The sequence below is a fragment of the Mchenga conophoros genome, linkage group LG2 (genome assembly GCF_057382185.1).
Source record: "Mchenga conophoros isolate Kocher_MC1m ecotype Shallow Benthic linkage group LG2, M_conophoros_male_GT1.1, whole genome shotgun sequence".
Taxonomy (NCBI): Eukaryota; Metazoa; Chordata; class Actinopteri; order Cichliformes; family Cichlidae; genus Mchenga; species Mchenga conophoros.
The window spans coordinates 3,390,829-3,416,494 of NC_140527.1; the positions used below are offsets into that span (position 1 = coordinate 3,390,829).

The 25,666-nt window shown below is 38.2% G+C and overlaps 2 protein-coding genes and 2 pseudogenes across 2 annotated transcripts; 1 reads left to right on the top strand and 3 right to left on the bottom strand.

Moving 5' to 3' along the window:
* Positions 1-304: 304 nt before the first annotated feature.
* On the bottom strand, positions 305-1,835 carry LOC146581493 (signal-regulatory protein beta-2-like; annotated as a pseudogene).
* Positions 1,836-12,472: 10,637 nt separating this feature from the next.
* LOC146581494 (signal-regulatory protein beta-2-like) lies at positions 12,473-14,273 on the bottom strand. Its single transcript, XM_085246578.1, has 6 exons — positions 14,231-14,273; positions 13,757-14,071; positions 13,308-13,667; positions 12,829-12,957; positions 12,696-12,739; positions 12,473-12,604 (listed from the first exon to the last, which is right to left on the bottom strand). Exons 1-6 carry the CDS (start codon positions 14,271-14,273, stop codon positions 12,473-12,475), a joined length of 1,023 nt encoding a protein of 340 aa, XP_085102704.1.
* Positions 14,274-15,105: 832 nt separating this feature from the next.
* Positions 15,106-16,657, bottom strand: LOC146581495 (uncharacterized; annotated as a pseudogene).
* Positions 16,658-19,802: 3,145 nt separating this feature from the next.
* On the top strand, positions 19,803-24,450 carry LOC146581496 (uncharacterized). The gene is made up of 6 exons (XM_085248972.1): positions 19,803-19,829; positions 20,609-20,730; positions 21,362-21,527; positions 23,069-23,438; positions 23,535-23,873; positions 24,359-24,450. Exons 1-6 carry the CDS (start codon positions 19,803-19,805, stop codon positions 24,448-24,450), a joined length of 1,116 nt encoding a protein of 371 aa, XP_085105098.1.
* Positions 24,451-25,666: the final 1,216 nt, after the last annotated feature.

A 25,666-nucleotide genomic window follows, 5' to 3' on the forward strand; every position in this document is an offset into this window, starting at 1 on the left:
CTTCTCCTAAAATCGTTCTGCATTGCTTCTTTAGGCCACTGTGAGCATCTATTACGTCACATCTGGCCATTTTCAACATAATTACTTTGATGTGTTTAGAACTTAGATGATATTTTTGTTTTTCTTGGGCTTCATTAAAGCCAAGACATAAAAATAAGAAATAAGATTTAAAAAATGCAATATTCAGTCAGAAATACAGCAATGTTGCAGTTCAGCTCTGATCTACATGGATATGCAAATTTACATACACAACTACAACAAAACTAAAATCTTATTAACTATAAGCAGTCATGCTTTTGATCACCTATTCAAGGCCAAAGGTCTTCACAGCTTTGTAGATTTCATGCTTCTCCACCTTTGACTCTTTCATTTCGCATCTGTCAGCTTCTATCATGGTAAAGACAACAGCAGAAAACATCCATGTGTCCTTATTCTGGGAAATGGAGAAAGAAAAAAAATATTGGAACGATCAAAACTTAACCATAAAAGATTCATATTTCTGAGGATATTGCTGTCATTAAGTACTTTACCTGTTGTGTTTTCTGACCACAAAAGTTTTTCTGCTGGACAAGTGCTTGATTACAGAATAGACAGATGACAATAAATACAAATGTAAGATTTTTTAACTTTTGATCTGTAGCGAACTGTGAGTAACTTTGATTACCTTTGTGATGATCATTGTTGTTTCTTTTGAATGTGTACACGAGGACAGCTATAACAATATTATACCCACACACAGCAGAAAAATAATCGTACTTCCTGGCTGTGACGACGGAGTGTCTCCTGAAACAAGTTTGATGTTACCTCAAAGTTATAAAAATTGTATTAATTAATTGTCACTGTACATACTGGCACTTAAATATTATATAATTTACATATTATATGGATTAATTTAAAAATCAATGGGACGGGTACCTTGAATATTAAGTATAGTTCCATTTCCAGATATTATTTCCCCACATGTGGCCACAGCGCAGTAGTAAGTCCCAGCATCAGAGGAGCTGACGTTCTTAGAGAAGCGATAAACACATCTTTTCTGAGGGTTAGATCTGTTCTCATATTCATTATGTCTTTTCCCGTCAGTGTAGATGATGTTTGGATGAGATCCCGCTCTGAACCAGAAAACATTATGATCTCCTGGACACGTCTTGTTCTCAGAATCAGAGAAGACTGAACACTCGAGAGTCGCTGTGTCTCCCGAATAGACTGGATTTGATTCCATCTGCTTTTGGACAACGATATAGTTTGATGACCTCTGAGTGTTTCCTGTGTAATACAAAACACAAAGACATTCTTCAAAACATGCTCAGAGATTTTTAAAATGTTTGTAAAAGTAGAACAGTTGAATACCTTTTACTAACAAATACATCCCGCTCCATTCACCCCTAACACAACTGCCTTGCTCACAGTGATAGTAGCCCTCATCTTCTTGGACTGTCTTCACAATAGTCAGGTTGCCAAAATTTTTATCAATTTTTGCCTCAAATCTTGATTCAGGAAATTCTGGAGTATAAACAGGTTGTGTAGTTCCATAAAATGTAACAACTAATTTAAGAGCATCTCCGACACTCTGCTTGTACCACTGGACTCTACTGCTGATCTCTTTAGTAGTTCTAGCACATGTTAAAGCTGCTGCTTCACCAAGATGAGCGGTTTTCACTGGAACCAGAGAATCTGAGTGAAAACAAAACATAGAAAAAATCACGAGACAAAAATAATTTAAAATTTAAAAATACTCTTGTTATTGTATATACACACAAATCTATTCAACATAAATAATTATATTTCAGACATATAATCAGAATAAAAAAGCACTTACAGCGTTGATGGAGAAAAAGCAATCAAATCAAAAAAATCAAATCAAATCACTTTTATTGTCACATCACATGTGCAGGCACACTGGCACAGCACATGCGAGTGAAATTCTTGTGTGCGAGCCCCACAAGCAACAGAGATGTGCAAACACAACAACACAAACGAGCAAAATACAAGAATGGCCAACCTGAAACTAATAAATATATGTACAATATATAATAGAGTATGCATTTCTGGATGTGTATACTAAATATTTTCCTACGTGTGTGTGTGTGTGTGTGTGTGTGTGTGTGTATACACATTTTTATAAATTAAATAGTAAAAAAAAAAAAAAAAAAAAAAAAAAAAAAAAATAATAATAATAATAAAATATATAAAATATACAGAGTTGAATATGTGCAAAACAAGTGGCATTTATATACAGTATGGAGTGCATAATGTTAAATGCAGCCCATAATATGATCATCTTGACACTGCTCCTTTGTTGTGGTGTTTCAGCAGGTCTAAGAGGAGAACTGTACATGTTGGGTTAGACTATAAAATGTATTTGATTGGTTAACATAGAGCAGGCTTAAAAGTACACTTCCTGTCACACTGGATGTGTACTTACCTCCCCACATGAACGTTCTAAAACATATTTAGAAATTTTTTTAGAAAAAACTCTTTTTCTTGTTTTCTGAATATTTCAGATTAGTCAATTTTCACATTTGACTATCTGATAGGAGAAGTTAATCACAGAAACAGTAAAATGCAGTTCTATTCCTGGTTGTACTACTTGCTGCAAGAAATATCTCAAATACATTATACTCTGCACTTTAGAGAAAATTTGCAACCTGCATGTTTCATTGGTGCAAGGCCATGTCATGTTATTCTTCGGAATAGCTGAAGAGCAGGATGAACAAATACTAAATGGTTTTGCTTCTTCAAAGACAGAACTAATATGCAAGTTGTAGAGCATTTCATAGAAAACAGCAGCAGACTGTTTTCTATGAATGTGTGTGTGAATGGGTGAATGACTGAATGTAGTGTGAAGCGCTTTGGGGTCCTTAGGGACTAGAAAAAGCGCTATAGGGTTTTATCAATAAAACCCTAAACTGGCACAATTTTGCTGACAGACGTTAGAATGAATAAACAGTACAGATAATCTGTTACCTCAAAATGTCTTCATTTATTATTCATTCATTGGTTTAACTGATAGATCGACACATTTGTATGGATGTATATTGTTCAATTACTTTAGCTCACTTTAGCTCACAAGACAGCACCAAATGCAAACGTGCACCCGGTCAAATCCTTCTGCTCACCGGACCTGGAGTACCTGATGATTAAGTGCCGGCCATTCTGGCTACCGAGGGAATTTACAGCAGTGATTATTACAGCTGTTTACATTCCCCCACAAGCCGACACTGACCGTGCACTCAGGGAACTGTACAGCGCGATCAGCAGCGAGGAAACCGCACACCCAGAGGCGGCGTTTATCACAGCCGGAGACTTTAATAAGGGAAACCTGAAGAAAGTCTCACCCAAACTCCATCAACACATCCATTTTAACACTCGTGGAGATCGGCTACTCGACCACTGTTACACCTCTTTCCGGGATGCGTACAAAGCCCTCCCCCGCGCCCCATTCGGCCAATCAGATCACCGCTCCATCCTGCTCCTGCCCGCCTACAGGCAGAAGCTGAAACAGGAAGCTCCAACCCGGAGGGCGGTGCACTGTTGGACGGACCAATCGGAGTCTGCGCTGCGGGACTGTTTTGATCACGCGGACTGGGAAATTTTCACGTGGCTGCTAGGGACATTGACGAATACACAGACTCAGGAAATGCGTGGAAGATGTCGTCCCATCCAGAACAGTTAAATCCTTCCCAAATCAAAAACCCTGGATTAACGGAGATGTTCGCGCGGCACTGGCGGCACGGAACACCGCCTTTGCCTCCGCGAACACATCGGACTACAAACATGCACATTACCAACTCCGGAAGACGATCAAAGCAGCCAAACGTGAGTACAGGGACAGGGTGGAGCAACAGTTTGACAACCCTCGGAGTATGTGGCAGGGACTAAACACGATCACAGACTTTAGAGGGAAAACCAGCACACCGCAGACCACGGCCTCTCTGTGTGAGGATCTAAACGTATTCTACGCTAGATTCGACACAGCGAACACCATGAGACCGGACAGTGTGCGCACCGCGGATGACGTCAGTGCGCACACTGTGTCTGAGGAGGATGTGCGGAAGTGCTTCAGGAAGGTGAACGCACGCAAAGCTACTGGTCCGGACGGGATTCCCGGCCGCGTCCTCAAGTCATGCGAGGCTCAGCTGGCTGGAGTGTTCACGCACATCTTCAACCTTTCCCTCTCTCTGTCTGTAGTCCCAGCCTGCTTCAAAATGGCCACCATCGTCCCTGTACCCAAATCCTCCACCATCTCCTCATTGAACGACTGGCGACCTGTAGCCCTGACCCCCATCGTAAGCAAATGCTTCGAGAAGCTGGTCAGGGACTTCATCTGCTCTGCACTACCCGACTCACTGGACCCTCTACAGTTCGCATACCGCCACAACAGGTCCACTGATGATGCCATAGCCCTGACACTACACACTGCCCTGTCACACCTGGAGAAGAGAGACATGTATGTGAGGATGCTGTTTGTAGATTACAGCTCAGCATTCAATACCATCGTTCCCTCGAAGCTGGACAGGAAACTGCAGGATCTAGGACTGAGCAGCTCCCTCTGCAGCTGGATCCTTAGCTTCCTGTCTGACAGACGCCAAGTGGTCAGACTGGGCAGCATCACCTCATCCCCCATCACACTGAACACTGGTGCTCCACAGGGGTGTGTACTGAGCCCTCTCCTGTACTCACTCTACACCTACGACTGCACAGCCACTAACAGCTCCAACATCATTGTGAAGTTTGCGGACGACACTACAGTGGTGGGTCTTATCACCAATGGTGATGAGACGGCTTACAGGGAGGAGGTCAGCGCCCTGACCCACTGGTGTCAAGACAACCATCTCAGCCTCAACGTCACAAAGACAAAGGAGTTGATAGTGGACTTCCGGAGGTGCAGAGAAGTACACACCCCCATCACCATCAACGGCGCTGCTGTGGAGAGAGTGAGCAGCTTCCGCTTCCTTGGTGTACATGTCTCACTCTGTATATTTTATTTTATTTATTTTATATATTTTATTTATTGTTTACTCTATTTAATTTGTAAAATATGTGTACACACACACACACACACACACACACACACACACACACACGTAGAAAAATATTTAGTATACACATCCAGAAATGCATATACTATTATATATTGTACATATATTTATTAGTTTCAGATGTAGCCATTCTTGTATTTTGCTTGTTTACATTATTGTATTTTGCACAACTCTGTTGCTTGTGAAGTTCGCACACAAGAATTTCACTCATATGTGCTGTAACAATGTACCTGCACATGTGATGTGACAATAAAAAAAAAGTGATTTGATTTACATCTGGCTGAGGATCTTACGTGGTCTGTACACACAAACAAAACAGTGAAGAAGGCGCAGCAGCGCCTCTTCTTTCTCAGGAGACTGAAAAGATTCGGCATGAGCCCCCGCATCCTCAGGACCTTCTATCACTGTGCCATTGAGAGCATCCTCACTGGATGCATCACCACCTGGTATGGCAACAGCACCGCCTACAACTGCAAAGCTCTCCAGCGAGTCGTGCGGTGCTCTGAACGGATAATTGGAGGTGAGCTTCCCTCCCTCCAAGACATCTACAGGAAGCGCTGCCTGAGGAAAGCGGGGAGGATCATCAAGGACTCCAGTCACCCCAGCCATAAACTGTTCAGACTGCTTCCATCAGGAAGGAGGTTCTGCAGCATCCGGTCCCGAACCAGCAGACTGAGAGACAGCTTTTTCCATCAGGCCATCAGACTGCTGAACACTTCATAGACACCTCAGCTTCACTACTGGAACTTCAACATTATGCACTCCATACTGTACAGTAACGCCACTGTTTTGCACATGTCTCACTCTGTATATTTTATTTTATATATTTTATTTATTGTTTACTCTATTTAATTTGTAAAATATGTGTACACACACACACACACACACACACACACACACACACACACACACACACACATACACACACACACACACACACACACACGTAGAAAAATATTTAGTATACACATCCAGAAATGCATATACTATTATATATTGTACATATATTTATTAGTTTCAGATGTAGCCATTCTTGTATTTTGCTTGTTTACATTATTGTATTTGCACAACTCTGTTGCTTGTGAAGCTCGCACACAAGAATTTCACTCACATGTGCTGTACCAGTGTACCTGCACATGTGATGTGACAATAAAAGTGATTTGATTTGATTTGATTTGACAAATAAGAGTATTCATCATTACTTTTATTACATTTTAATTGTAGAACCAGCTTTTGTGGTAGAAGCAGGAGTAATGTTAATGAGGTAAAATCATAAACAAGTAACTAATACAAAAGTCATTTGTGGCTGATTCCTTGCTTTTTGTTTCACAAGCTGTGCGAAACAAATGATGCATGGAAAATTCAGCAGTGATGAGGCTGCCTGGTTTGAATCCACACAGGATTTTTTTCTCCTTTGATTTTTAGTGTCTGTGCATGGGGGTTATTGTTTGCAAACCTTATCAGGATTTCCAAAAACTCTAAATTTATATAAAGCATCGCTTCCTGTTTTGTACTCAGAACTGAATTGTGCCTGCCCTAATTAATGGGTTTGAGAATCTATCAGAGAGGAAGGCTAGGGTGCCATTTAATATCATATTCTGAAAGCTACTGGTGCAGACAGTTGCATACAAAGTGTCCTTGTGTGCTATGTGTGGCATGTTGCATGTGTGCTGTGACACACATTTGTTAAGGCATACGTGAGAGAGGACTGTCCACTTCTTTTGCGCTAAACTATTGTATTTGATCTTTTTGTAACCGTAACCTAGCTGTGGGTAGTACCTGCACCCAATCAGCAAGTCGACATGAAAGACAAAGTCGTAACACTGTGAACAGGCTACACATCCTGTAGATAACAAAATACTTGTGTGTTCGGAGTAAACAGGTTTGCAGAGAAGTAGCTAGCCGCGGCCTGTATCTCACAGTTCAGCTGCCACATGTGGCTTTGCTTGTTCTTTCACAGGCACTAACGTACAAATACCGCTGCACTTTGAAATGAAAAAGGATAAGTCAATTCGGTTAAACTATCTTTGCACAGTTGTGTGTGCACTGGCCATTGTTAGCTTTTTGATGTGCTCCTAAGTGCAACATTTTTGTTTTCATATGTAAACAGTTCCTGTACATGCAGCAGTCATGTCAAAGTTTCTCTGTTTCTGCAGAAAACGTGTTACTGCCTCTTTCTAAAAAGTACTTACTGGTTTAGCTTGTAAATAAGGCTGTTATATATCAAAATTATCTGGTTGCCTCAGTGTATCCATTCATCCTTTCCTTTTCTGCCACTTATAAAGGTTTAGATCACAGGAGAAGCAGTGTAAGTACAGCTGGAAAAACAGTTCATGCATTTATTATTGGGCTACTGTAATGCCTTATTATCAGGATGTCCTAAAAAATCCCGAAAAATCTCAGTTGATTCAAAATGATGCAGCAAGATTACAAAGAGGGATTACAAAGGGCGACCGTGGCTCAGGGGGTTGGGAATCGCATCTGTAACCGGAAGGTCGCCGGTTCGATCCCTGGGCTCTCTGTCCTGGTCGTTGTGTCCTTGGGCAAGACACTTTACCCTACTTGCCTACTGGTGTTGGCCAGAGGGGCCGATGGCGCGATATGGCAGCCTCGCTTCTGTCAGTCTGCCCCAGGGCAGCTGTGGCTACAACTGTAGCTGCCTCCACCAGTGTATGAATGTGAGAGTGAATGAATAGTGGCATTGTAAAGCGCTTTGGGTGCCTTGAAAAGCGCTATATAAATCCAATCCATTATTATTAGAAAGCGAGAGCACATTTCTCCTATATTGGCTTCTCTTTATTGGCTGTTTGTTAAATCCAGAATTTTAAAATTTAAAATCCTGCTCCTCACATACAAGGTCATGAATAATCAGGCCCCTTCTTGCCTCAATGACCTTATAGTACCATATCACCCCTATCACAGTATTTAAACGTAGAATGGGAGGCAGAGCCTTCAGTTTTCAAACCCTTCTTCAAACCAGCTGCCAGTTTTGATTCGGGTGACAGACACTATCTGTACTTTCAAGATTAGGCTTCAAACGAGATAAGAAATAAATTAAGGATAGCGTTAGGGCTGAATCAGGTGACCCTGAACTCTCCCTTAGTTAAGCTGCAGTGCGTCTAGGCTGCTTGAGGATTTTTTAGTCACCCTTTTCATTCACTATTTATTTTTTAAAATTATAATTTATAATAATTAATTATAATTTGTTATAGATATTTTTTTTTTATTATTAATCTCTGACTCTCATCCACATCATCGGTTTGTCTTGTTTTTATATCTGGTTCTGCTGGAGGTTTCCTGCTGTTAAAAGGAAGTTTTTCCTTCCCACTGTCACCAAAGCACTTGCTCATAGGGGGTCATGTGACGTATGGTGCGCTCTGTTTTCTTTGTATTATTGTAGGGTCTTTACCTTAAAATATAAAGAGCACTGAGGCAACTGTGGTTGTGTTGTGACATTATATTAACAAATCTGAATTGAATTGAATTGAGGCTACCAGATGTCCCTCTCCTCAGCCACTGGGTTATTGAATGGTTTATTTGTGGCTTGTTATAGTGCATCCTGTGAATGCTTGAGTCTGAAGGTTGGGCAAAATGTTGCATTCCTTGAGTTGTTCAGGAGAAGTTTTGTGGCATGAGAGGGCTGTTGTTCTTCTAGGTGAGGGTGATGAAATTGGTGACTGACTTTGCCACGAGAGGTTTGCTTGGGCTACAAAAGTGTTTAGTTGGCTGATATGTATCGCTGTAATATTTACACAAATGCCAGGGCCTGGTTTCAGCGTTAGTGGTTTTAATGTTACAGTTGATGAGCGTAAAAGAGGACGCCACTTGTGTGGCAGGATCTTATACCATTTCCTTTCATCATTTCTCACCTGTCAGGAAATTGCACAATAAGCTAAAGCTTCTTCTAATGCATGTACCGAACTACAATGTCACGTCAGATGAAAACAAGCCAAAACTGTCAATTGTTTGTCATTCATGTTTTGAGGGTGTCAGACTAATTTCAGCCTTTTAAATCTCATATCACAGGATTGCTAACACTTCTTGCTCAACTGTAATTTTGTTAAGAGTACTGAATTTGCTGTTAGTCTAGATGAGCCCTCTCACAACAAAAGAAGATGATCTGTGAAAACAGAGAAGTGTCTCAGAATACGTCACGGGGCGATCGTGGCTCAAGAGTTGGGAGTTCGTCTTGTAATCGGAAGGTTGCCGGTTTGAGCCCCGGTTCCAACAGTCTCGGCCATTGTGTCCTTGGGCAAGACACTTCACCCGTTGCCTACTGGTGGTGGTCAGAGGGCCCGTTGGAACCAGTGTCCGGTAGCCTCGCCTCTGTCAGTGTGCCCCAGGGCAGCTGTGGCTACAATGCTGCACACATTCACATTGTGTGTGAATGTGTGAGTGACTGAATGTAGTGTAAAGCGCTTTGGGGTCCTTAGGGACTAAGTAAAGCGCTATACAAATGCAGGCCATTTACGTTTGTCTTTGTCTGACCAAAATCAATTTAGAAAATATTCAGATCAGTTTTAAAAGTTTGAATACCACACTGTAACAAAAAGAGGGGATCTCTGATTCCGAGGACCCAAATATACATATTTGGTTTTAAATTTTTTTGATGCATTTAATTTATGAAACAGTTAAACAAAACGAGTGAGGACAAAAGAGAGATAAAAACCAAGAGGCCAAGTGGAGTAAACAGTATCCTGACATCATATATTGAATTACAATTTTCAGTATAATTACAATCTTAACTGAAATGAAACACTTTACTGCAGTTCAGCTCTGCTAAAGTGGACATGTAATATCCCTGGGGATGATGTTGGCTTATTTTACTGGTATAAAGTGAATTTTGGATATATTACTGAAACAATTACTTCAGGAAGTTTTTGCAAAATTTTATGACTGACTCAAAATATTACTAATCAGTGAAACCTATTCAGTAAATGTATTCAGAGTTTTACTTTATTATTATTATTATTATTATTATTATTATTATTATTATTATTATTATTATTATTATTATCCATCAATCCATCCATTCGCTTCCACTTACCCTTTTCAGGTTCGCTGGGGGTCATAGTGGGAGAGGCAGGGTACACCCTGGACAGGTCGCCAGTCTGTCGCAGGGCTAACACACAGGGACAGACGACCATTCACACTCACAATCACACCTATGGGCAATTTAGAATAATCAGTTAACCTATCCCCACAAACTGCATGTCTTTGGACGGTGGGAGGAAGCTGGAGTACCCGGGGAGAACATGCAAACTCCACACAGAAAGACTTTGCTGCCCTATTATTATTATTATTATTATTATTATTATTATTATTATTATTATTATTATTATTATTATTATTATTATCTTATTTATTATTGTCTTATTTCATGTAGACACCAAAGGTTTTTCTTTGCTTTAGAGCACCAAAGCACCAAAGTTCAATCAAGGCCTGTTATACTGAAGTTATAATAGTCATTGTCAGAATATCCTTTTATTCTAATATTGGCATGTTTCATTAATCAATAATCCACATGTCTGAGCATAACACATGCTCTGGATGACACATTTTTTGCAGAGCTCACAAGCTCTAACTCTGAGACTGACAGAAAGATATATGACTCTCTGTGTGATACATATATATTTTTTCATATACTCATTGTGTCATATTGTTAATGCATTAAGTTGTTGTATGTCATATTCTGTGCCACAAAAATAGGTATATACCTGTAAAGTCTACACAAAGTATAAAAGTCTGCCTGTTCATGTAAAACACTGTATATCTACACCCCACATATTATCAGACATTACTGTTACCTTTATATTTGTATTGATTGTTATTGTGCTTTTGCACCAGTGTCTATTATTATTGTATATAATATATTAGACAGACTATGTAGCACCACAAAACCTTTAACTTCTACACTGAATGTTATATTTTAGTTTAATTGCTTTAATAAATTTGTAAAAATTTCAAGCAGCCTTTCTTCATTTTGTCATAGCATATGAGGTAAAAATGTATTTAATCCATTGAAATAAGGCTATAACATGACACATGTGGAACAAGTGATAACCTGTGAAAACTTCTTGAATGTTATATATACAATTATTACAACATGTAATAAAATACAGGAGCAGACAGTTATGTTATTATTTATAATAGATTAGACAAACTCTGCAGTGCTACGAATCCTTGCCCTGCTGGGTGATCACTACAGGGAGACTGTGTTGCATCCCCCTCCTTCCCCCTGCCGCCCCAATTTTAACAACAACAGGTAACTAACTGAACATCCATCTGAAGCACAACCGGCCAAAAGACACCAAAAGACAATGAGCAACAATTTTTAACAATAAAATCTTCCAGAACACTGACGGGATGAAGGACCAATATGTTAAGCCAAGCAGGGCTTTGTAACCTTTTAATAAAAAAAAAGAAAAAAAGAAAAGCTGTTAAAAATGATAGCAGTGTTGGATGACGTTAAAAAGGGAATAGTCAAGTTTGGTTAACAGGTTTTAGCATACAAAGAGAAAGGAAAATCTTATGTCTCATTGATCAAGGATATGCAGTGGAACACAGATTTTCTTGCAGTAATTTTTTATTTCAACATAAACACTGATTACAGTACAAAAAGACGGTCTTTCACACAAACACCATGATAAAAACTTTACCATTCCATTAATAGTTTATTATTACAGTCTCTATGCAGGTATTTTAATGTTTTTTTCAGTGGAAACAGTGGAAGACTAAATGTGTTTCAATCTCAAAATACTTTTTCTACATATTCAAATTCTGACGTGTTTAACATATTTAATCAGGTTGCTCTTGATTCTTTTAACTATGTTTACACAGTTGTTTGATTTCAGAAATTTCACAGCAATTGTTATGTGCCGAAAGATTTATGCAAATCAGAGATGGTCGAGCAGAAAAGGTTCCAAGAAATGTGCTGCTCTGGAATTAAGTGACCCTTGAATCAAATTTGAATCAGAATACTTTATTAATCCCTAAGGAAATTGTGTAGGCTACTGGCTACCTTTTCCTGGTACATGAATATCACCCTGAAAATATTATTTACATTAATACTTTACAACAACCTTGCAGTAATTTACAGAAATGTTAATTAAAAAGGAATGGGTTGTTAGCATGACAGGAAAGAAAGTAGGGGAATTATGTGGGCACCCATTTAATCACACCCCCGGTGCAGTAATGTCCATTTTTAACATAATTACTTTGATAACTTGGGCTTTATTAAAGACAGCACATAAGATTGTAAATAAAACAGTCATGACCAGACTACAGTAGGAATCTTGCAGCTTAGATGTGTATGCAAGTGTATATGTAAAGAACTAGAGCATAATTTCAACACATAAAAGCGCATTATCTATAAGATGAAAAAAATCCTCTACTGTAGATTGTTTCATACCAAGCAAGAGTAAGTAGATCTAATCCAGCCCAAAAGCTTTGATGGCGGTGTAGATCTGCTGCTTCTCTGCTGCCTTTGCATCCTTTTTGTTGCAAATATCAGCTTCCATCACGGCAAAGACAACAGCAGAAAACATCTGTGTGTCCTTAATCTATTCAAAAATGTAAAAATGCTTATTAACCTTTAATATTTATTTTTAATTTTCATATTTGTGAGAGTAATCGTAGCATTTAATACTTTACCTGTTGTCTTTTCTGATCACTAAGGTTTTTCTGCAGGACAGGAGCTTGATCATAGTACAGAAAGACAACAAGTTAATATCAATTTAAGAATCTTTTATTTTGTTTATAGTGAACTGTGAGTAACTTCAATTACCTTTGTGATCACTGTTGTTGGTTTTTTTGGTTAAGTAAATGAGGACAGCAGTAACAATGAGATTTATACCCATGACAGCACAAAGCACAAAAACAACTGTACTGGCTGTCTGTGATGATGCACTGCTTTCTGCAACAATAGTAAAAGTGAGAAAACAAAATTAGAGTTGCCTAATAGTAAGATTACAGTAGTTGTGAAATAAAAACGTGTATTAATTACTGGTACTTAAATATAAATGTATATGTAACATGTATATATCTATCTACTTAGCACTTTTAATTCTTATTCTTATTTTTGTTTTCATGTCTATTTAAGCGTAATTTATGACAGTATGTTTGCACTGAAGCACCGCAGCAATTTCCTAATGTTGTAAACCTGCTCAACATTTGGCAATAAAACCCTTTCTGATTCTGATTCTGATAAATATTATCTGATTTATGTATATTATATGTCTTGATTTAAAAATCAGGCACAGATACCTTGAACATCCAGTGTAGTTCCATTTCCAAATAATATCTCCCCACATGTGGCCACAGCACAGTAGTAGGTCCCAGCATCAGAGGAGCCGACGTTCTTAGAGAAGCGATAAACACACCCATCCTGAGGGTCAGATCTTTTCTCACATTGATCAGTTCTGTTTCCATGAGTGTAGATGATGTTTGGAAGAGATTTATTAGATCCATCTCTGAACCAGAAAACATTATGATGTCCTGAACATGTGTTGTTCTCAGAATTTGTCAGAACTGAACACTGAAGAGTTGCTGTGTCTCCTGGACGGAGTGGATTTGATTCTGTCGGCTGCTGTACAACAATATTGTTTGATGTCCTTTCAGTGTTTCCTGTGTAATACAAAATGTAATACAAGTAAATTATTCACCACATTCTCAGAGGCATTTAATAATTTTGTAAAAGTTGGTCAGTTCATTACCTTTTACTAACAAATATGTCCCACTCCATTCAAGTTTAATCCAGGTGTCTATTCCACAGTGATACATTCCCTCATCCTCTTGGGCTACATTCCAAATGGTCAGGTTGCTAAAATCTTTACTATTATGTGCAGAAAATCTTGACTGAAAAAACTCTGAAGAAGGTTTTCCAGAAAGTGACACTAATAATTTAAGAGTATCCCCGACTCTCTGCTTGTACCACTGAACCTTTCTGCTGCCGAGCTCTTCATTTGGTAAAACACATGTTAATGTTGCTGTTTCACCAACATGGACTGTTTTCACTGGAACCAGAGAATCTGCTGTAAAAGAAAACGTTCAGTTTTTATGTTATTATCTCTCTTATTATCTCTACGTCTATCTATATATGAATCTATTCAACATAAATAACACGTTCAGTTTGGTCAGATAGCCAGATAAAACAAAAAACAAACAAACAGAAACAAATCCCCCCTTACTTCCTCGATGAAGAAAAAGCAATGTAATCCATAAGATGACCATCTTGAAAATGCACCTTAGGGTTTTTCAGTAAGTTACGAAGGGGAAATGAGAACACTGGGTTAGACCATAAAATGCGTCTGATTGGTTAACACAGAAAACACTTAAAATAAACTTCCTGTGACACCAATTTCATCTTGATCTTTTTCTAAAACATATGATCTTTTTTCATCTCCTGTCACAATGTTTGTTCACTTCCTTTTTTGACTCTCTATGTATGGTTTAATATGTACTGCAAAAACTGCCTAAAACACCACAAGTTCTGCAGTTCAGGGAAATGTTAAGTTGAGGGACCATAACATTTTGTTCTTCAGTAGTGTTGAACAGCACACAGCATGATTTATTTTCTTCAAAACCAGAACTTATGTGGGTACCACTTTACAATAAGGCTCCCCTTATAGATGCTAATAAATAGTTTATAGCTATATTATTAATTAATCTGTAAATGCTTTATAAACCATTATTAATGGTTTATTATGCATTAGTTAAGGGTGAGAAAGAGGAAAAAAACTGACCGGTTTCTTGCCAAATAGTGAGCCAAATGTGTTCACCTATATATTTCATCTAGAGTTGCTATATTAAACATTTCAGACTAAGTTACTATGCTGTAAGCACAATCAGCATTTGTAAACATATTTTTTATCATATAAAATTGTACTTCAGAAATGCATTATAAATATCCACAACTATCAATCGGAGCTTTGTTGTAAAGTGTAAAGCATAACACCATTTATTTATGACTAATAAACATTTATAAATGACAAAAGTGAGCCTTAAATGTATAATGTCACCATTTATAACACTTAGACCTAAATTACAATCAGTGTTTGAAATAACATTTAACTACTGTCAAAAATGGCAATGTATTGTAAGAGTAACACATGTAACATTAAATGTGTTTTTTAAAACACCAAACAGTCACCCACTCCAAAAAAAGTTCATGCCAGACTGGTTCAAACTGGAAATATTTTTTGTATGTCCTTAAATAAGCGTCCCAGTGGTCCATCAGGGTGTCGCGAACCAAGCCAAGATGACCACTCAAGAACCATCAGGTGTTCCTGATGGACATGTTCTACGGACATGTCCTTTGATGGTCATCCAAGCCCTTTCGATATGCTGTGTATGACTGCCAGATTGAGGATCTACAAACCACCTGCTGTGATTTACAGTGTAATGTCTGTACCCTATGTTTGTCAAAACATTCTTGTAGGCTCTCCACTCATCACTGATAATGGCACTACCCAACTTAGCATGCTGTCTGATCAGAGGAACAAGGTGGCGCCTTGATCGTTTTTCAACAAGTTTTAACACGAGCCTTCGCCTTTTGTCTTTAATTCCCATCATTCCAAATACCCATTTCTTCCTTTTCCATGTATTTCCAAAGCGTCCACATGCATACTGAAAACAAAAAGAATAAAATTAAACAGAATTAAAATTAAAAAGAATAAAATTAAATATCTACAAAGAAACATTCAAAAAGATGGTTGCTTCTACTAATTTTTTTTTACTTATGGTAAAGGTTTCCATGTTTAGAGGACACATTCAGATCTGCATTGATTCTAACAAACCTGTCTGAGAGTTTACCAACCTTTCGCTGATGACGGAGACAGCTTTCATCTATAACCACAAATTCTCTGTCACCACCAAGACGGTGTCCATAGTTTATTCTGTGTCTTTTAATTGCACGTATACAAACATGTCGAATGTGTCTTGCCATGCTACTTAGTGTTCTGGAGCTGCCAGCCACTTCATCATCGATTATATCTATTTGTCTGAGCCTGAGCCCTTGTGAAAATCTGTGATAGAAATTGAGGCAATTATTACTTACTGAGGCCCTAATTTTATTTCACAAGTCTCGTATTGGTGTTCAATTATGAAAGGTGCATTGCTATTAATGTCTACATCTACATATACCTGTAAATGAACTTCATCCAACTGAAAAGAGATGTTTTTGATTTCTCAAAGAGGGAGCCAGTTCTAATTGTTCTGGAAACTTTCCTATGACTTGCTCTTTTGCAGCACCTGAGAACATATCAATGAGTTAAGTAAAGAAATGGACCCTTAAACAAGAGCATTAATTGAAAAGATAATCACAAAATTAAGTATGAAGAAAATAATAATGAAAAGAGGTTAATGCTCCCTCTTGCATTGATAACCGAAATATTTTGTTATATTTACTACATGCACTACATTATCATGCATTATACATACCACATATATTGGTCTTTCTTCACCACGGAAATCATTTTCATCTTATGGTGACAAACTGGACATCTAAGCTTCTTTTTTAGCAGGTGTTTCTTCTGCAGCCATTTAATGAGCCTTAGTGCCTTATATTTAGTTTGTTTTCCTTCTATTCTGGCGCGCAATCTCATTCCCAGAGACATTCTGGTGGAAAAAAATGAGTAATTTATTTTATTATCACCTCGAAACACCGTAAAATACTCTATGGGAGTCTAGTGCAAATCGAGTTAAAGAACTTCACATGCTATATAAAACAAGCCCTATAATCAAAAATAGTCCCACGCAAAAAAGAGGATTGTCTCACCTGTTATAATGTGTCTCCGACTTTGTTATGTAGATCTAACCCGCTGGATTCATGCTAAAAAAATATGTTCTGCTGCCAAAGGGAGGGAAAACAAATTTAATTTAAACGCAGAGGAGCTTATACAACCATCCAATCACAGTTAACTTTATTAAGGAAAGCCCCTCCTCTCAGAGCGCGACAGGCAGTGGAGCGCTCTGGAAGGTCAAGCCAAAGGGGCACGAACAGACACACTGAAGGCGCTCGTTCAAGTTGCTGCGCCATGGATGGAGCAGAAGATAAAAATTTGTGTGCGTCTGCGACTTACACAGTTAGCACAAGGTGAGTATAATGCTAGCTAGCTAGCTAGCTACCGAGCCATTTGGCTGCTAGCTACAGTGGCTAACTAACGTCACATAACATGTGAATAGCTCTATTACTATTGGTTATTCCAAACGATTGATATCACTTAGTTGTATATTTTTAGTTTTGTTTATGTGCATCATTACATTTATATTAAACACCCTGGTAAGGCAGTACACAGAAGAATTATTTGCCTTGTTTTAGAAATGTCTGAACCACCACATGTGCATATAACATAATTTTTACAAAGTGGCTTTTTATAAATTCAAGTTGTAACCGTTTTTAATCAATATTTTATTTGAGTTTCCCAAGTTTAGATTATAAATTATTTTAGTATTGTAATTTAATAATTGTTTGTTCTTTAGATTCTTCTTCTAATCCTGCCCCTACTGCAACTGCCCTTCTTAACAAGGAGCGAGAGAAACTGACTTTTCTTAAGGAGAAACTGGAGCGCGACACCCTGATGGACCACTGGGACGCTTATTTAAGGACATACAAAAAATATTTCCAGTTTGAACCAGTCTGGCATGAACTTTTTTTGGAGTGGGTGACTGTTTGGTGTTTTAAAAAACACATTTAATGTTACATGTGTTACTCTTACAATACATTGCCATTTTTGACAGTAGTTAAATGTTATTTCAAGCACTGATTGTAATTTAGGTCTAAGTGTTATAAATGGTGACATTATACATTTAAGGCTCACTTTTGTCATTTATAAATGTTTATTAGTCATAAATAAATGGTGTTATGCTTTACACTTTACAATAAGGCTCCCATTTGGCATTTATAAATATTTATTATTCATTAATAAATGGTTTTATGCTTTACACTTTACAACAAAGCTCCGATTGATAGTTGTGGATATTTATAATGCATTTCTGAAGTACAATTTTATATGATAAAAAATATGTTTACAAATGCTGATTGTGCTTACAGCATAGTAACTTAGTCTGAAATGTTTAATATAGCAACTCTAGATGAAATATATAGGTGAACACATTTGGCTCACTATTTGGCAAGAAACCGGTCAGTTTTTTTCCTCTTTCTCACCCTTAACTAATGCATAATAAACCATTAATAATGGTTTATAAAGCATTTACAGATTAATTAATAATATAGCTATAAACTATTTATTAGCATCTATAAGGGGAGCCTTATTGTAAAGTGGTACCGGTGTGTCCAAACTTTTGACTGGGAGTGTATAAGTTTTAATTTTCTAAGTAATCACATTTCTAAAGGTACTACTGATATAGAATTCCCACCAGATCTCATTAACAACCCATCCAATCCACACATGCAATGAAAACAAACTATAGATGTGTACTAGAAAAAGTTTTATTTCCTACGAAAATGGTGTGTGGATGCCATGTAGCAGAAATGTAGTGGAAGTGTTGCTGAAAAAAACTGAAGAAGGAACTATCTGCTGAAAAGAGGTGAAGAAGCTGAACTGTCCGCTGAAGACGGCTTTATTTGAAAGGGTACACTGAAGAGAGTCAAGAAAGCAGAGGGAGAGAGAGCGGGGAAGACATGCGGCAATGGCCATAGGCGTGATTTGAACCTGCGCCGCCTGCTCTCAGGGTGCCTACTCATCTCAGGAGGCAAACCGGCACTCATCCCAGAGAGAGATATGACGTAATGTAAAAAAAGAAAAAGTAAAACAGGGAGTAATGGGAACGCACACACAGAGCCGCAGACAGACACACAGAAACATGACTGAGAAAATATGAATAACATGACAAGGAACAGAATGAAACATGAGAGAAGCAAGTCTCAAGAACTCCCAAAAAAGATAATCACAGCCACACAGAGGGCAAAGACACAGGGGGTTCCGTTCTGCTGAAATGGGCCATCGGAGTCTAAGAGCCAAGCATCTATCAACACTCTGTTCATTCTTTCCAATGACCTCTCCTTATGGAAATGACAGTTGGCTATTGTCTTTGAAAGCCAGATTGATGCCGAGCTACTGGAATGTATATTTTTTGTATTTCTAATGGGAATTTCCATATTTCATTACCAAAGGCTGGTGCTTTGCAAGCTGAGAGGATAGCAGGTTTTGCACATACATTTTGGAAAACCCTGTGCTCTCTGACAGGAGGCTGACTAAAAACTGGCTCTGAAACATATGACAAAGAAGACCCAGGACTGTTGAACAGCTATTGGACAATAATGGGGCAACTTTCACCAAGTCCAGCAACTGGTCTCTTCAAATCCCAAACAATTATGAACTGTTGTTAAAAGAAGAGAGGATGCTACTCAGTGGTAAACATGTCCCATACTGTTTTTATATACATTTTACACAGTGTCCCACATCTTTTAAAACTATGGTATACACGTATCAGACTGTGAGACTGAAAACATTGATTTGGATGAATGAAAAACACTACATCCAGATGGACAGAATCCACTTTCTGGCATTACCATTTGTTAAATTCACTTTTAATGTGACATATTTTTATCACTAGAGAATGTAAATAATAATAATAAAGGCAGTTAAATTTAATTTGACGAGGATGAGATGGTATCGTAGTGATAAGATGGTTACCTCAGGGAACTGATTTAAGATTTAAAGTCTGAAGTCATGTATTGTCCACACATGTCAGTAATAATAGGATTAAAAATTAGTGACCAAAGCAGTCTTAGGATACATGGAGAAGAGTGACTGGGGCCTGGTGGTATATCACATATGTTTGGTTCCTTCTGCCCAAACAAGTGGGCTTTACGAATCTTACGATTAGGTATGGTATGGTGGCATTTACGAATACAGGACAATTGTACAATGACAAACACAATGTAATTGCAGAGTGTTAGGCCATCTTTACAATTACTTTTTTTAATGAAGTGTAAAAATGCATTTAGATTCTGCATAGAAATAAAACAAGAAACAAGAAACAGAAGCAGCGGTGGTCTTTATTAATAATTTACTGGTTTAACTGACAGATTAACAAATGCATATTTTTTTATTTTCATAATCTAATATTTTTACAAAGCAGAGAGATTTACATGAAAGTATAATTTTTCATTTAGGCAATATATTTTGTAATTGTTTTCTTCAAGAATCACTGTGGAATAACATTAAAAGAATGAAAAACTTACCAGCAGGTGGCAACAGAGCATTTGTCACCTTGCTGGGCCAGATGTTCCTGCTCTTCTTCTCAATTCAACTGAAAATCATTTCAACTAATTTATGATTCTTTTAAACAAGTAGCAAATAAGAGCTGTCACCTTTATCTATCATCTATCAGCACTTATAGCTATCCATTTTAATTGTAGCAGCAGTTTTTGTGTAGTAGGTCTAATTGTGCTGGTACTTTGTATAAAAGACAAGAAAGTGCTGAACAAATTAGTGTTCAATTGAAAAAGAACTGCAGGGAATTAATGGGCTAACATTTCTGACATCCACCCACCCTGCGGGGGAATGCTGGTTTTTTCTTCTTCCTGTCTTGTCTTTCAGGTTCTGGGTGCCGCAGGTGAGGAGCGTTACGGCTGGATAGCCATGGGATCAAAACGGCCGTGTCTGACGCGCCAGCCCCCCCGGTGCGAGCGTCGCGGTACGGCGGCTCGAGCAACAGGCTGGTAGCAACGTAAAGGCTAAGAGGATTTTGCGGACCTTTTAGCGACTGTGTGGTTTTTGTGTGATTGCACTCCTTCCCGTGCTATTCTGCGCCCCCCTCCCGATTACGTCCTTCTCTTTCCCCTCAGTCTACGTCCATTCTTGTTCATAGTCCCGTTACCTACTGCATTGACTGTTGTAATTCTCTCTTGCATGGTTTCCCCCCAAAATCCCTCCATAAGCTTAAACTTGTTCAAAACTCTGTTGCTTACATTATTACCAAATCACCTCTGTTCTTCAGGAACTTCACTGGTTCCCTGTGAAATTCCAGATAATATACAAAACGTCTTCTGCTCACCTTCATGGTCCTTCATAACCTTGCTCCTGACCTGTTAAGCACTACGTTAAGCACTATGTTTCCACACATAAACAGTTCATGTATGTGCCGCTGTCGGAATTTGAGACTTCTTTGAATTTTTGTAGATTCTTGATTGAGCAATAAAAAACCCAAACAAACATATGCAACAATAAGCCAGTGACACCCAGGTGCAAGTGATTTTCCTCCCTACCATGTGCTACTCCCTATTTCTAAAAGGTAATTACTGGTTTGGCTTGTAAATAACTGTAACTAAGTTTTTTATGCCACTTATCCAGGTTTGGATTGCATAGAAGCAGTCTAAATAGAGACAAGCAGTCCTCCCTCTCCTCAGCCAAGTCCTCCAGCTCATCAGGAGGACACAGATGCATTCCTAAACCAATTGAAAGAGAAAAATCTCTCCAGAGTTTCAGAGTCCCAAATCTTGCCCACGGTGTCCTCCCAGTAGGAAATCCCTGAAACATCTCACCCAGGAGGTGTTAAAGAGGGAGTGAAGTCAGATGCCTGAACTACCTCAACAGGCTCTTTTTGATGTAGAACATTGGCAGCTCTACTCGAAGCCCCTCCTAAATGGTTTGGTCCTGACCCTATCTACAATCTCAGTCATTTGGAGCTTGTGAACATACGAGGGCAGCAACATAGACTGACCAGTAAATTTACAGCTTCGCTTTCACACTGAGCTTTGTCCTCACCACAACAGACTAATATAGTTTCTGCATTGCTGAATATGTGGCCCTGGTTTATATCTCAATCTCCTGCTCCATTATCCCTTTACTCATGAACTCAATATTTTAAACTTCTCCACTTGGGGCAGCAACTTGTCTCGGATCCAGAATGGGTTATTTGTGGATCAGGCTTTTTCCAGTGCGTTCTGTGAATGCTTGAGTTTGAATGCTGGGCAAAATGTTGTTGAGCAGTTTTTGTGGTAGTGCTAAATAAACTGGGGCTAGTGCATCTTCTAGGTGAGGATGCTGCAATTGTTGACTGCCTTTGCCATGAGGGGTTTGCTTGGGCTATAGCAGTTTGTAGTTGGCTGGTATGTATGTGGCCTGGTTTCAGTGTCAGTGGCGTTAATGTTGTGGTTGATGAGTTTAAAAGAGGACACCACTTGTGTGGCGGGCTCTTATTGAGAATTGCTCAATAAGCTAAGGCTTCTTCTAATGCACGTACCTGTCTGCAATGCAATGTTAGATGAAAAAAAACAAAACATTGTCAGTTGTTTGTCATTGATGTTTTGAGGGTCTCGGATTGATTTCAGCCTTTAAAACCTCTGATCAAAGAATTGATAAAACTGTCATTTTCAAATTCTGAATTTGATGGTGGTCTAGATGAGAAGATGTCTTTAAAAACAGACTAAGAATACAAGGTTTTTCTTTATCACTACCAAAATCAAAGTATTCAGATCACTTTTGCAATTTTTACGAGAGGAAGAAATCAAGAGATTTAGTGGAGAATAGACTATCATGAAATCATGCATTGTGTTACAATTTTAGGAGTAATTACAATCCTCAATGCCAAATCTATAACTGTAGGAATTAGTAGCTATTGCTTTGCTTCAATGATAAAACATTAATCTCAATGTATATATATTTTTAACCTATATCTATGTACAATTTAGGTTTTAAAATACAGATTATGCTGGGGAATAATCAGTGAAAACAAACTGTACAGCTAAGTTTGACTAAAATGGTTTGTAAAATTTTACAGGAAGTGGATTTTCTGTGTTTCAGCCAATGACTGTAATTTCCACTTCGTACCCCCTGATTATCTTGTGACCAAGTCTTCCTTTGAGTTGGAAGACATCAGTTGTGCGAGAGAAGGCTGAGGTACCACAATGATCAGAAGGCTGCTTTCTTTGATTCTTCTAAGTACATTGTGTAAGTTTACTTCTGCACTGAAACATGTGACACTGCGATATAGGGTTGAGTAATATTTGTTAAATTTAAGGTGCTTTGTCCTGTCATGTTCGAATCTAACTGATACCGTATTTTTTTTGTTTTTTTTTTTTAGCTTTGACCGAAGGGGATGAGGGTCCTTTCCAGAGCTCTATAACTGTGACTAAACTTGGAGATAATGTGACTCTGACATGTAAAATCCCTTACGATGATGTTGGGTTGTCTTACTGGTATAAGCTGAATTTTGGAAACATGATTGAAACAATTGCCTCAGGAAGTTTTGACAAAATATCACTAAAGGGACCATTTAACAACTCAAGATTCAATGCCACAAAAGTGGGTGATATCTATTCTCTTACCATAACAAATGCAACCAAAGAAGATGAAGCAACTTACTTATGCCAAGGAGGAACGGCATACATAATGGAATTTTTTAATAGCACGCTTTTGGTCGTGGATGGTAACGTATTTTAATTTGACTGTTTTTGTCATATCTGCTTCTAAGCCCAAATAATTACAGTTAATGCTATTTCATGACTTTTTATGATTCACACAGATACAAAAACGCTGCAGAAATCTTTCACCGTGAAACAAACTTCAGACGTGGAGTCAGTCCATCTGGGTGATACAATGAGTCTGCAGTGTTCGCTCCTCTCTGAGAACAAAGATGACACAGATCAGTGTCCAGATGAAGACAAAGTGCACTGGTTTAAAGGTGCATCAGAATCCCATCCAGGCAGCATTTACCACGGCAGTCTCAGAAATAAAGAGGACGGGAGATGTGACTACAGTCTGTCCAAAACTGTAACAAACTCATCTGATGCTGGGACGTACTACTGTGCCGTGGTGACATGTGGACAGATCCTGTTTGGTAGAGGAACTGTGGTTGAGATAGGTATGTATATTTTTTAAAATTACTTTGTTTAATTATATAGAGATCTTAAATGGTCACACTTATAATTGTCTAAAATCTTTTGCTGATTTTTTTCCTACATGTTAATTCACTTCACTGAAACTGTTTTTATGTTTCAGGGAATCATTTGATAAGACTTTAAAAAATATCTGTAATTCTTATATTATGCATTAATGTAAATGTAATATTTGATTTGCTACTGTTACCTGTGGACTTGCGGACTTAAATGGCATACAACTCTTAAACTTCTAAACCTAATAAAAAGCCCAGAATTAATTTCTTAATGCTTTCCACATTTATCAGCATGTCATGGCTCACAGAGACTGACTTAAAATGTTATTAGTAAGTGAAATCCACTTATGGTAAAAACTATTCAGCGTTTCTTTCATGACATTTGATAATATTTTCTGTTTACAAATTATAAATGAGAATGAAAGAATTTAGTGTATTTTGTTTTGTGATTTTAGGACAAAAGTGGGACCCGGTTGTCATTGTGCTCGGCATGCTGCTGGCTCTCTGTGTGATTGTGATCGCAGTTCTTATTTTATCCAGACACTAAAGGTTTTTCTTGCTTTGCTTTCTTAAATTTAGAACATTCATGATTTTTGGAACCAGAATATCAAAGAAAACATTGTAGACAACAAAGGTTAATCCAATGAATTAATAAAACTGATTATGAAATTATTCCTTTTTATACTCATATTGGCATGCTTCATTAATGAAAACATATAAAAGGCCCATGTCATAGCATAATACATCTGGTGGACTGGTTTTTGTTTACTCACTGTAGCTGTGAGACTAACAGTAGGATATTTGACTAACTGTAACACAGCGGTCTCCAACCTTTTTTGCGCCAAAGACCGGTTTATGCCCGACAATATTTTCACGGACCGGCCTTTAAGGTGTCGCGGATAAATACAACAAAATAAAACTAGTACTGGTACCGAAAAAAAGAAAAGTTATTCATAACACACGTGACAAGACCCAGGGAAACCGAGTTAACGATAAAAACGATAACAAAATAACGCTGAAGACCGATAAAAACCCTGAAAACCAGACATTTCACACCTGAGCCTCAACTCTCGCGGCCCGGTACCAAACGACTCACGGACCGGTACCGGGCCGCTGCTGTAACATACAAAATGACAACTCTCGCAAACCGCCTTGAATCAGCTGTTGTTTTTTTATTTAGCACTAAAAATATAAAATTTTCAATTAAAATTTTCATTGATTTGAATGAATTTGGTCATAAAAAACATTGTATCATATTGTTAATGCATTTAGTTATTCTATGCTATATTCTGTGTTACATCTCCTTTGACGAATAAAGTACATCCAAATTATAAAAGTCTACCTGTCTGTTCTCATAAAACAACACAGTGTGTTTGCACATCTCAAAGTGAATAGTACTATCACCTATTGTGGTGGGGCGTGGTCTGCGGTGCCGTGCGGACGCACCTGCACGGCATCCGCAATCACGCCCGCCGTGTTAAAACACGGGGACTCAGGGGTTGGTGTGTTGTTGTGGTGAGATGTAAATAAAGATGGCTCAAAACATGAATGACACTCCGTGGTCCCGCCATGCCTTATTCTCACCACACCTATATTTTTGTGTTTATTGTTATTGTACTTTTGCACCAATCTCTGTCTTTATTGTTATGAATGTATATGATAGATTATGCAGCAAATTCATTTTCTTCTGCCATTTTGAACACCAGTCTTTACTACTACTACTTACTTTCTACTTACTACTCCTCATACATGTTATATTTCTG

What these genes read in the sequence shown, in the direction of transcription:
- LOC146581494 (XM_085246578.1), bottom strand. Translation starts at nt 14,273, where the DNA reads ATGGTCATCTTATGGATTACATTGCTTTTTCTTCATCGAGGAA. An exon ending in AACTACACTGGATGTTCAAG is followed by an intron (nt 12,958 to 13,307) that starts GTATCTGTGCCT and finishes CTATTGTTGCAG; the next exon opens with AAAGCAGTGCATCATCACAG. An exon ending in CAACAACAGTGATCACAAAG is followed by an intron (nt 12,740 to 12,828) that starts GTAATTGAAGTT and finishes ACTATGATCAAG; the next exon opens with CTCCTGTCCTGCAGAAAAAC.
- LOC146581496 (XM_085248972.1), top strand. Translation starts at nt 19,803, where the DNA reads ATGGAGAAGAGTGACTGGGGCCTGGTG. An exon ending in AGAGTGACTGGGGCCTGGTG is followed by an intron (nt 19,830 to 20,608) that starts GTATATCACATA and finishes CTTGTCTTTCAG; the next exon opens with GTTCTGGGTGCCGCAGGTGA. An exon ending in CACGCTTTTGGTCGTGGATG is followed by an intron (nt 23,439 to 23,534) that starts GTAACGTATTTT and finishes TGATTCACACAG; the next exon opens with ATACAAAAACGCTGCAGAAA.